This window comes from the organism of the source record quoted next, unplaced genomic scaffold (genome assembly GCF_019419815.1).
Source record: "Pyrus x bretschneideri cultivar Hongxiangsu unplaced genomic scaffold, Pyrus_bretschneideri_v1 Contig4, whole genome shotgun sequence".
Classification (NCBI taxonomy): domain Eukaryota; kingdom Viridiplantae; phylum Streptophyta; class Magnoliopsida; order Rosales; family Rosaceae; genus Pyrus; species Pyrus x bretschneideri.
The window spans coordinates 8,938,307-8,950,997 of NW_025999723.1; the positions used below are offsets into that span (position 1 = coordinate 8,938,307).

Below are 12,691 nucleotides of genomic sequence, written 5' to 3' on the forward strand. Positions count from 1 at the left end.
CGCTAATTTTTTGCGTTGTTATAATCATTATCACATCACCACCGCATACTAACTGAAGATCAGCCAATCCTTATGGTAACAGCAACCCCACACTGAAATAATTATCCATGCTAGCACCATTATCAAATAATAAAGTTTGTTGAAGCTGTTGTCATCAATCGGGTGTTGGTTGGCTTAGGAAAATATCGGCCAAGATTATCCAATGCTTTGATGTTGCAATTCAAATACACCAAAGTGCATTCACGCATTTGCCCAAGATATAATTCATCACCCTTATCTGAAGCTCTTCCATCATATCACATAGAGTAGCATCCCATATAAACTCAACCATATCAAATTGGAATAGCTAATTTGGACAAGTCCTTAATAATCTCTCAAAATAATTATCATGATTTAAAATAAAAAATGACAATATAATTTTTTTTTTCTGAGTACATTGATATAATTTTACACTAAGAGGAGATGGAGTTTGGCTAAGCCATACAATGGGTAACCTAATTTGGTATCGAATTCACCTTCTACGAGATTCGAACCTAAGACCTCTCACTTCCAAATGAGGAGACATACTACCAAACCATAGTATCAAGTGGCACCAATGACAATATCTTGAAATATCATTAAAAATTATTTTATTTCCTCTCATCCAACGGCCAAAACGCATAGCCGAGAGCGTGGAAAATAGGGTGCAATGTCAAATATTGGATTTGTTGGTTTTGTTTTCTTCAAATTCTATCCTATTGATACCAGATTTCTCGTGGTCTTGGATTTCACGGGGAGATTCATTATCCTAACGAGAAAGAAGAGTTAGAAAGCCCGCCTAATTAATAATTATATTGGCTTTCATGTGGAATACTAGCTTTAGCTCTTCAATTTAGACCTATGAAGATTCACCACAAAATTAAAAATGCATGCAGAGTCTGGTCATTGGCACTGCAATGGCATATTAAGTAAGCAGGCATATAAACCAATGTTCATGACTAAATACATAGTAGTGGATAGCAGTGCTGCATATACTCCTTGTACGTACTTAACGTAATTTAATTTATTACTATTGGTAGTACAATAATTTGTGTATGAAAAAGGGATTAAGGGATGAACTTTCCCCCGGTCAAATACCAAGCCTAACGAGCAGTGCCTCCAAGTTCTTCAGATTTTCTCTGAAAAGTAAGAAAACAACATGCATAATTCTTCTTCTGGGTCGGAAACCATGACGAGAGATTGGGCAAATTTGCCTAAGGAGCTTTTATATTTAGTTGTAGAGAGATTAGAGTCACGAGTAGAATTTAGCTTTGTTTGCAAGCCATGGCGTTGGGCTGTAAGGGATATATATAAAAAGCCATTGCGCCAATGCTATTGATTTCTTGGGATAAAAAAGACAGATGGAATTTATACAATGTGGCGGAGGATAAGGTAGTGGTAGAGCGAGAAGGGGAGGGAAGGCATGGCGAGGAAGGGGAGGTTCCTTCATATCCCTCAGCCGTCTCTTCCCTTAACCGCCGCCTGTCGGAGAAACAAGCTCGTCATGGTATTCCGCATACGATCCTTCAAACCACGACGGTAGGACAAAGACTGAAATGTGTAAAATACCATTAGAATATGATTTCCTTAAATAAAAACACCACATTCATCAGGAGCAATATAATATGAACTCAACATTAGCAAATATCTTATAGAATAAATAATAGCATAGAATCGAGAATAATATAGTTCAAACTGCATACTTAGAGAATCCAGCATTAAAAAAAAACAAGTTTCCTTCATCGTCCAGCTACTTACAGCAGGTTCCAGTTCATCCAGCATCTTCAAACGTTACCCTAGTAGTAGTTGTAGTCCAACATTAGACCATATGTTTGTATCCGAATTTACACCATCCGGTCTAATTGATTATAAATTTCAATCTGAGGTCCAACTGAAGGTGGAAGGAATTTAATATCAGACCATATTAGTCATATTAAATCCCACACATAATTTAAGTCATTAAAACCAATTCTCACTAGATCTATCACCATTTTCACATCATTTAGTTATTCATTCAACGGCGTATCCTAGGTCGAGAAAAAGTTCCTTGGTTGGCCAATTAGAATCAAATTCAAGGCGCAAACACAATCACTTTCACATATTTTCTATGTCAAACAATCTAAGTCATGTGGTGACATACTTCAACATCTAATACAAAGAAGGACTATAAGTCCTTTAGAACGCCCAGTTTAGTAAAAAAAAGGTAAACGCCATGTTTTATATTTCACTTATTATTATCACTTTACTGTTCCCTAAATTTTACTTTCAATAATAGTTTATTACCAGTTATGTTCTCGTGTATTTCCCTATCTTTAAATTATCACAAAACATTACCAAAAATTAATAACCAAAAGAAATTTTTTTATAACATATATCTTATAAAAGGAAATTTAGAACTTGTGTAGAGAAATCCTATAATTTTTTTTTTTTTTTAACAAATGATATTATCTACACTAAAAAAGAAAGGGAAGTATTTAGTCTCACAACATAATAGTAATAAAGGTGGGCCTTTAATTAATGACATCAATCATTTTCTAGACTCCTTTCATCATACAAGGTTATTGCATGTTCGTCGGGAAGCAAATCAGGTAACGGATAGACTTGCGCATGCTGGACTTGGATGTGTGGCTGAGATGGTTTGGTGTGAACACCTACCGATTTTAGTTCAAGATGTTCTATTTGAGGATGTTTTTTAATTAATTTTTGTGTTAATTGTTCGTTTGGAGAATGATTATATTGTTAATTGTGCATGGCATTCTTTTTTTCTTCGTTGGGGTTGAAATCTCCAGCATAATTTTTTCCTTTGTTCGGATTGAAATCTTCGTAAAAATAAAAAAATTGTGCACAACATGGGTTAGAACTTGGGGACGTTAGGTGGGTTCGGAAAAGTCGTTAAAAGAGAGCGCACATTTTCTTTAATTATTAACTTATATTTTTGGAGGTCAAAAGACTCAATACTCAAAATTTGCAGCCTACCAAAGTACACAGATCACACTCATTGTCATCTGTCACAACCTAACATATGCTTTTGAGCAAAAACATTCAGAGTAAAAAAGGAAGAAAAAAGTTTCTTTCTTTTTCTCTGTGAAAAAGAAAACAAAAATGGCGCTCTCACGGCTTCGCCACCCAGTGATCTCCCGCGCGCCGTCTCTCCTGAGAGCTCGACTTCTCTCCTCGTCCACCAGATCACTCACTCGGTACCCTCTCTCTCTCTCTCTCTTCTTTTTTTTTTTTTTTTTTTTTTTTTTTTTTCCAATCACTTACGATACATTTGGTCATCTAATGAATTGTATGGGATGGTTTTATTGTAAAGTATTGATTTTTGTGAAATGGGTTGGTGGGAAATTGTTGAAAGATTTGGTATTTGATTGAATTGGAATTGAAATTGTGAGAATTTTGAGATGTGGGGTGTTGGGGATCGGCGGGTAAGTGTTGGGGTGGCTTCAGTACTGGCATACTTATCATTTTAAGCTAGAGGAACTACTTTTCAGATTGAAAATTTGGAAATTTTAATGTAGGAATATTTTTTTTTAACTGATTGATGAAAATGTGTGTTCTCTGTTTATGAAATAACATTGGGTTTTTGTGATTTTGATAATTGTAGAGTGTGTTAATTGTTGAACCCGACTGGCTGACAAAGTTGCCGATTTAATTTGATCTAGAATATAGGTCCTCAACTTCAGCATTCTGAGCTGAACTGATCACTCGTACTCTCTAGCTTCATACCTAAATTGTACGCTAGCGCTACTTTTTTCGAACAAGACCTAGAATACCTAAGCTTTGTAGACTTTAGGAAGATGAACCAACCAAATAAACTAGAAATAAACCTTTACACCCCTAGTACTTAGACACATATGTAGAATATGTATCAATCTAAAGATGCTCATGATTCCTAAAACATATGAAACTTAAGAAAACGAGTAGAAAATAGTTTAAAGCTTCATTTAGAATTTTATATTCTTGACTAGTAGATGGTGCTATCGTATTTTTGGCCAATGATGTTAAAGTAAGTTTGGATGCTGATTCCCTTACTCTTCTGGGCACTGGATTTTGTTGTAGCTTATGATGCATGGTGAATATAATACCTTTACAGCAGATTGCATGTCCAAGCTATTTAATCTCTGTTCTTGTTTGATGGTGCAGTACTTTCAGTGTGCAAAATTCTGCTGAGCTTGGTGATGATATGCTGTTAAGGTCTGTAGTCCTTGGTTTTTTACATCACTGTTTTTGCAAAGTTGAGCTATGGATGCATACTTTTGGCACCCTTATATCCACCAGCATGGGAGGACGGTTATTTATACTGCCTTAAGTTGTTGATGTTTAAATTGAGGACTAGTGGCCTGCCTTTTTCAATGACATGAGGCTTGTTTTGACAACCACTTGTTTTCGTTACCCTAAGAGGGGAATTTGGTTTGAATTCAGCATGTTAGGATCTACAATTGAAACTAAAACCCGGGTTTAGATTTTCATCTAAACATGTATGTTAGTTTGTAAGTATTTACTATCAAGTACAGTTTACATGTACATGCTTATTCAAGTAAGGTCTTGTCAGTTTAGGCTATACTTTGCTTCCCTGATTATTTTCATCTTCTCTCTCTGCTGGCTTTCACTGATAATTAAATTGATCAGGCCAGCAACTTTGTCCATGCTCACTGGAGTTCATGATAAACCATCAAAGCTGAAGGTTAGTGTCTGAAATGTATATTTGGCACACAGCTACCCTTAGGTAAAGTATTTACTGACGCTTTATTCATTTTCAGCCTTTGACGGGTGTCAAGTATTATTCAACTCAAGGTACGAAATTTCCACTTAGACTGATTAATTTACCAGTCCAGTCCAAACTGAAAAGATGTCGGTGATTAAAATTAAAAAAACTAATGTTACCAACCTATTTCCCATTCTTCCTTTTATTATCGACAGAGAGGACTTTCCAATTCTTATTCTTTGTATGATGTTTATTTAATTATGCATGTGTATGGTTGTCTGTGAATGATTTCTTTTAACCTGAAGTTGATTGATATCACAGATCCTTTGCATACTGTCATTGGGATGCCGGCGTTGTCTCCTACAATGGTAATGTTGTGGGAAACTATATTCACTCATAAACATCTGCCAAGTTCCCTCCGTAATTTTATTAGTAGTTGTAGGTTATTTGTCTCTTTTATAATTACTAACTTACCATTTTAACTTGTAGACTCAAGGTAACATTGCAAAGTGGTGGAAGAAAGAAGGAGACAAGGTAAGTTCTACCAAAGGGTTTATAAAATGAGGTTCTAGGTTATGTTTCATGTGATCTGGTTTAGTGAGTGCAGAAGGAAATATCCTTTCTTAGGGTAGAGCAGATAACGATATGCTGGTTTCTTCCGCAGTTCTGATCCTGACTATTGTTTAATCTAACAGATTGAACCGGGCGACATACTATGTGAAATTGAAACTGACAAAGCTACTATTGAATTTGAAAGTCTTGAAGAAGGGTATTTTTTATAATCTCTTTGAATTTGTGGAGTAAATGATGCATGATCTACTTTAGCTTTGGTGTAATATATTAGATGGTTCCATAGTTCACTCCCTATGTGTTGGCATAGACAATGAAATTGTTATTTTACTAGAATATTTTTTCTTCGCCTTTTTGTCTTTTTTGTCATTATTTTTCATCATCTTTGATGTTAAACTGCAAAGACTTCATTTCTTTTTTCAATTCGTAGTTATGTTCTATGATGTTCTTTTTTATAACTTATACAGCATGGCATAAGAACTATTCGAGTCCTGCAATTCTGGCACAATCTAAAATGTTTTGAACTAGTATGGACGTTTCTTTATTCTACTCTTTTGTTTTGAAGGTTTCTAGCCAAGATATTGGCACCTGAAGGTTCAAAAGATGTGCCTGTGGGACAGCCTATTGCAATAACGGTACTGTGGATTATTCTATAACCATGATTGCCTTGAACTTTTTTTTTTTATTATTATTTTTTTTGTGGAGACCCATGTCCAGTTACTTGCACCTGCCCCTACATATGAGATGGAGTTTAATTCAGTTGTGAAAAAAAATTACAGTCATCCAAGTCAATCTAATGATAAGTCTATTTATTTAATTATGTTTAGGGAACTATTATTGGCACTCCAAAAATTTAATTGTGCACTCCTCCATAAGAGTATTTTTCTTTTCTAATTACAGAATGTTTGGGGTGCACAATTGGATTTTTGGAGTGCCAATAACAATTCCCTATTTTTATTCTTAAGTATTTAATTGAAAAGTGTCAAACGGGCTGCGCTAATTATACAATCTGTATACATAGTTCTACAAAAGAAACAAAAGGAAGAAACTCAAATAAAGAATACAATGAACGTGCTGGTTTCATATGTAGCCATTCAAGGAGTTGTCAGGCTACGGACCCCTTAAGTCCATTGTTGAGATTCCTACTTTTGAAAAATCATTCCTTTCAAGCCACAAGGTCCATAACACATGATGGGTCCAATTTCCATATTTCCTTATGAGCAAATTGGAATGAGAGCCAAGCATTATCCAATTGGGTAGTGCTACCCACCCATCCATTTTTATTTCTCACATACCCCTCTCAATTTTTGGCCATCAGGTCAAATGAACTGAAGAAGATCAATGGCAAAAAATTAACAAGGGTGTGTGAGAGGTAAAAATGGGTTTGTGAATAGCACTATCCTATCCAGTTAATCTTGTAAAGTGAAAATTTAAAGCCCATAATCACATTCTACAGGACAATGTAAGAGCCAATATAATGCTAAGTTGACTTGCTCCGCTCTCTGAAACTTTGGCTACACATATACTTTCTGCTTAATAATTGTTAAACTGTCATGGTTTCTCACATCTTTTTTATACTAATTACCGCCTATATCTTTCAGACTTTAATTTTTGTTTTAATGTTAAGCGTTTACTTTGATTACGACTCAAGCTCTTAGTTGTAAAGAGACTGATTGTTGTGCATTCACAAGGTTGAGGATGCAGATGATATCCAAAACCTCCCTGCTAATGTGGTCGGTGGATCTGAGGTCAAAGAGGATATACCAGCACATCAGAATGTCAGAAAGGAAGAGGGGGTACAAGATACAAGTTCTGTGGGCATAAACACATCAGAACTTCCTCCTCACATTGTCATTGAAATGCCAGCTTTATCACCAACAATGGTAAGAAAGTTTCGATTAGTTTTTATGCGCTGATTATTGTTAAATTACCTCCAGAGGAACTTAATGCTGCTATTCCTGTGTGTCTGTTCAGAGCCAGGGAAACATTTTTAAGTGGACAAAGAAAGAAGGAGATAAGGTTAGTTATATGAATTTAAGGTTTTGAATTTTCTTTGGAAATTTTCATCTGAATTCGTTAAAAATTTGACGGTATTAACATGAATTGTTTTCTTGATTACTTGTCTAACAGATAGAAGTGGGTGATATAATATGTGAGATAGAGACAGACAAAGCAACCATTGAATTTGAATGTCTTGAAGAGGGGTAATTGTTTTTTTGTTTCCTCTCTCATGCTGACTTTTTCCATTGGTTTGGCTTATGCTAATTGTCACTTGGTCTCAATTCTATTATTTATTTGGTTGTAGTCTACATTTCAATTGATCAAAAATTGTCAAGGCATACTTTATCAGTTGAAATGCCTTCTAGCGGCTATTTGATGAAGTGTCTTATTCACATATGCCGATATGTGTTCAACATTGTAAATAGGTTAGGAACCATCTCTTTTGATAACTAGTATTTGAATGTCCGAGTAATAACTGATGGCAAAAATGTGAGGAATGGGGATTTTCATTTTCATTTTTAAGCGTTATCTCCTTGGTAGTATTGAACTTTATGCTCACGTGCAACTGCAGAAATCTTGGTTCTAACCTAATAAGTAGTATCAACAATTTCTCGTGATCATTCTGCTTCTGCTTTGGTGAATCTCTTGGAAAAATTCATTTTAGTATTGTTTATGAAGCAGCTGTTTTTGTGGGTAATCTTGAAAATTTCTTATTAATGAAATGTTGGTTGTAGATACTTGGCTAAGATACTAGCGCCAGACGGTACAAAGGATATAGCTGTTGGCCAACCAATTGCAGTAACAGTAAGTACAAAGATACTTGTAGGACTCTGACCTGTCTCTCACTCGTCCTTGAGGATAATTTACATCTAAAGCCATGGTAACATGGCTGTTATTTCTGTCTGTCAATTGGTTAATTTATGAAATGCTTTCCCATTTTATACAGTCCAATTATTCCAGTGTCTTAGATATATGACAATGCTGATGCTGTCTGTCTGGCAAGGTTGAGGATGCATCTGATCTGGAAACTGTAAAGAATGCTGTTAGCAGTGGTTCACCTGTCAAAGAAGAAACACCAGTCCGTCAGGATACCGGAGATGTAACTAGATCGGAAAAAACCAGTATTTCAAGGATCAGTCCAGCAGCAAAGTTGCTTATTACAGAACATGGATTGGATACATCATTGCTGAAGGCATCAGGTCCTCATGGTACATTGCTGAAAGGGGATGTTTTAGCTGCAATCAAGTCAGGAATAGGGTCTTCAAAAGTTTCATCCAAAGAAAAGACTACTCCATCACCGTCAAAGGCATCAGGTGCTCATGTCCCAAAACCACAAAAGTCAAAGCCATCAAAACAGACAGATTCTTTTGAAGATTTTCCCAATAGTCAAATCCGCAAGGTAGGTTTCATTGACTTGATATTCAGATTTGGACAAAAAAAAAAAATTTATTTTCTCAGTTTTGAACCGATTCTTCAAATGTTCATTATATGGACGCGTACCTATCAAATTACAACAACATTATGTGCATGGCTTTAAAGCCAGCCATGCTTGTGGTACAAGGTGCAGCATTTTGAATCAACATGATTACAAAGGCTCTCCAAGTAAGAATCCATTATGACAAAAAAGAAAATGATAGTTATAATAGACTACCTGATTCGATATTTGCAAGTGGCACATGTACCGTCTTATTCTTCAAAAATTTTGTCAGTAATATTTCTCAGTACTTAACATGTCAAGTGAAAATATCTATTCTGATTACACCCTACTGGTTTTGATGGTTTTATGCTGTAAGCGTGGTCTCATTTATTATTTGCTAATATAGTGTCTGCTTTGTTCAAGTTGTGGTTGAAATTGAATATATGGTGATACTGTAAGATTCATGGTTTTTTTTTTTTTTGTTTTTTGGCAGGTGATAGCTACTAGATTGCTAGAATCAAAACAAAACATACCGCATTTATATTTATCATCAGGTCATGTAACTATTTGGTGAAGTCATTTGTTAATACAAATTAAAATTTCTCTTTTCTAAAATTTGTCGATTTATTCCATTCAGATGTTATACTGGACCCTCTTCTTTCTCTTAGAAGGGATCTTATAGGTATGGATTATGAACTTCAAATTGTTTTTATTCTTGACCTTGAGAATTCTTGAATCTAGCAAATCATTTCTTTTTATGTGTTTCCTTAATTGCAGAACAGCATAATGTTAAAGTTTCAGTTAATGACATTGTTATCAAAGCTGTAGCTGTTGCACTGAAAAATGTACCGGAAGCAAATGGTAATAGAACTTTCACTTTGATAGTTATTCTTGATATTGGTGCACGACATTTTCACTTTTATGGAGTATATTTTCTTTTAGAGATTCCTCCATCCACAGTTGAAGCCGTAATTTTCATTTTTTTGTGTGTTTTTTTACTTCTATATATTGGTTATTGGAATTTGCCAAAGTAATTGAGTTTTTATTTCTGTTTGACTTCCATATTCTGGAACTGATTTGTAATCAATATTAGACGTCGCTAACACGTTTGTTATTCTAATTCCCACCAGCTTACTGGGATGCTGAAAAAGGAGAAGTCTTTCTTTGTGATTCCGTTGATATATCAATTGCTGTGGCCACTGAGAAGGTAATTTGCCCATTTTTTTGTATTTAAACTTGTTATACAGCACCTCATATGAACAGAAAATATTATTATGCGGTGTCCATTCTTATGATTGGGTACTGTTACAGGGCCTGATGACTCCAATTGTGAAGAATGCAGATCAGAAATCAATATCAGCAATCTCTGCAGAGGTACTTGCAATAATCGAAGCATTTTTTTAGTTCATTTTTCCATTCTTGATTCCACCTTTTCTGTTTCCTTTTATCTTTCCAAAGTGCTAACACTTAAGAAACGTGTTTCTTGTGATCCCCTCTGGCTTGCTATGCTCATGGTAAATTGGAATATTGAGAAATTTGCGGCGAAGTCATACGATAGTCATCCCTATGTAGAATTATGAGTTGAAAATCTAACCTGGTTTATGATATTTTTTATGTTTTTCATTTAGAATTTTACCTTTGGAAGTGAAGCCATATTAACATTTCTTCAAATATCAATTTGGTTGATATTTTCTTGTCAGGTCAAGGAACTAGCTGAGAAGGCACGAGCGGGAAAGCTTAAGCCAAATGAATTCCAAGGAGGAACTTTCAGGTGAAATTTATAGCATTCTTAGTTGCTTTTACCCATTCTTTCGTCAAATACAGTAGTTATGAAATACTTCTCGTTCGTTCTGCAGCATTTCAAACTTGGGGATGTTTCCTGTGGATCATTTCTGTGCAATTATAAACCCACCTCAGGCCAGTATCCTTGCTGTTGGCAGAGGCAACAAAGTAGTTGAACCAGTGATTGGAAGCGACGGTAAGATATCTTGTTGCTCATTCTACTCAGCAGTCTAAATTTGATGCATTATGGAATGGGAAAATGAAGTGAATTTCCCTTCCCCCACCACAGGAATTGAGAGGCCGGCAGTTGTCACCAAAATGAACTTGACATTATCGGCTGATCATCGAGTATTTGACGGAAAAGTTGGAGGTGCGTAATGCTACAATCTTCTTCCAAATTGAAACTTCAAAAACAAAAATGGATACGAAATATAATTTGTGCTGATACATTTGATTTCTTCACATTTGCTTATGAGACAATCCCAACTATCCTGCAGGTTCGTTCCTCTCAGCTTTACGTTCAAACTTCAGTGATATCCGAAGGCTTCTTTTGTAATGACAGGAAAGAAGCCTCGGCCTCATCATTAGCTAGGAGATTTGCCAGAAATAACCATGGTGGCAGGTTTCTTTCAAATCGTTCGAGAGGATCACAGCAATTTTTTCCCCATGATTTGCCTGTCCATTTGCATTTGTTGTGCCATCTTGTTTTCTAGAATTTCCAACTTCCCTTGTCCATCGACGCAGAAAAATCATTGAGGTACCAGTGGGTGCAAAATTTTTGCATGACTTCCCATCTAATTCCAAGTGTTACCATCCCCTGAATAAAAGGGAATAATGTACAAACATGGCCACAGAAAGCATCCGCCATTTTTCAGCAATAAATTCCCTTTTTAATGTGCAGATTTTGTTTTTTGTTTCTGTGGCATTCAGTTGTACCCAAATTTACATTTTTGTTGAACTGTCCGTTGTGTTTAGTACTTAATTGGATACTTGAACCACATCATTCCCGCAGCACAATGAGTTATTTCTTCCCGGCACACCACGCTTTCCAGCAATTCAGCCATTTTGTCATCGCCCTTGTTGCGGAATTGAGATATGGTTGTTGGGACCACGTCGAGTCCTCTCGCCTCGTGCATGCAATGCTCGATGGCAAGGCGCGCCATTAGGTCTTGAAGTGATAGTTGCCGAGTCCCAGAGGCCGTCGTGGGCCGCCAAAGCTCCATAAAACACACTCATCTCCTCGAGGCGAGATGCCAGGAGAGTGAAGTGAGGGCCTTCATCTTGTGCCCACCTTCACCAAATCCATGAAGAACTCTCTTGGCATTGCCTATTGCTTCCCGAACATAGCAATTATGTCCTACAACATTCAACATTTAACACAAACAGACTCAAAATTATAGTATACATTCAAACTCACTCAACTACAAAAATTGAACAAAAGAACATAGTCTAACTAACGTAACTGAAACACCAAATCAAAAAAGAGAGTGCCTGCTTTCAGCATTTGTTCTCCAATGCGGGATCAACGATGCAAGATTGTTCGCATACTATTTTGTTGCGTTCGTTCTGCATTGGGGGAGAATCAATTTCCTGCACATGAAAATGTTATTGTGACGGTATCAGAATCTGCCATTTACTTATCAAAATCCTTAAAACCCATCATTCAATGGATTCCTACAAGACTAAATTGCATTAAACAAACGAGTAGCAGTGAGTGAGTTACCCAAGACAAGTCAATAGCCCAAGCTCCCGCCCTTCCCAAGCTTCGGCATCGAACCCGGCGCCACCAACTTAGCCTGCACACACGCGCACAAAACACACAGACATTTCATCAAACGTTTGGCGCGCAAAAAAAACCACTACAATTGAAAAGTATACGTAACATTGCTGAGCATGGTGGGGCGATCGCAAGGAGACGTTCACGGACGGATCGTAGGCGCGAGTAGTAGTCCCTCTGAGCCACTGAGCCGCCATTGAGTCGCCGACTCGGGCCTTCTCGAACGGGTCCGCCGTGTTCAAAACCCCGTATCGCCGCTTCCACTAAGCTCTCGTTTTCGCCTTATTTTCTTATTTGCCAAACAGGACCTTATAGGCTTAGCCTAAACCGAATTTGTTGAATTTGAACGAAGTCCGAACCAAATAATTTGCCAATCAGGGCCTGCTTTTGGAGGTAATTTCATTTCTTTCACAATCGTCTG

The 12,691-nt window shown here is 36.6% G+C and overlaps 1 protein-coding gene and 1 pseudogene across 1 annotated transcript; one reads left to right on the forward strand and one right to left on the reverse strand.

Annotated features, from left to right (window-relative positions):
• The first annotated feature begins 3,025 nt into the window (after positions 1-3,025).
• On the forward strand, positions 3,026-11,393 carry LOC103934442 (dihydrolipoyllysine-residue acetyltransferase component 1 of pyruvate dehydrogenase complex, mitochondrial-like). Its single transcript, XM_009344190.3, has 22 exons — positions 3,026-3,215; positions 4,162-4,212; positions 4,648-4,702; positions 4,779-4,812; positions 5,045-5,091; positions 5,213-5,257; positions 5,419-5,492; positions 5,859-5,928; positions 6,985-7,176; positions 7,268-7,312; positions 7,424-7,497; positions 8,029-8,098; positions 8,298-8,693; positions 9,205-9,265; positions 9,349-9,393; positions 9,489-9,572; positions 9,842-9,918; positions 10,023-10,085; positions 10,412-10,482; positions 10,568-10,689; positions 10,783-10,863; positions 10,991-11,393. The coding sequence occupies exons 1-22, from the start codon at positions 3,121-3,123 to the stop codon at positions 11,047-11,049; spliced, it is 1,911 nt and encodes a 636-aa protein (XP_009342465.2). The 5' UTR covers positions 3,026-3,120; the 3' UTR covers positions 11,050-11,393.
• Positions 11,394-11,411: 18 nt separating this feature from the next.
• LOC125468788 lies at positions 11,412-12,673 on the reverse strand (annotated as a pseudogene).
• Between the last annotated feature and the right edge of the window lie 18 nt (positions 12,674-12,691).

What these genes read in the sequence shown, in the direction of transcription:
- LOC103934442 (XM_009344190.3), top strand. Translation starts at nt 3,121, where the DNA reads ATGGCGCTCTCACGGCTTCGCCACCCAGTGATCTCCCGCGCGCCGTCT. An exon ending in TTGCTGTGGCCACTGAGAAG is followed by an intron (nt 9,919 to 10,022) that starts GTAATTTGCCCA and finishes GTACTGTTACAG; the next exon opens with GGCCTGATGACTCCAATTGT. An exon ending in TATCAGCAATCTCTGCAGAG is followed by an intron (nt 10,086 to 10,411) that starts GTACTTGCAATA and finishes TTTTCTTGTCAG; the next exon opens with GTCAAGGAACTAGCTGAGAA.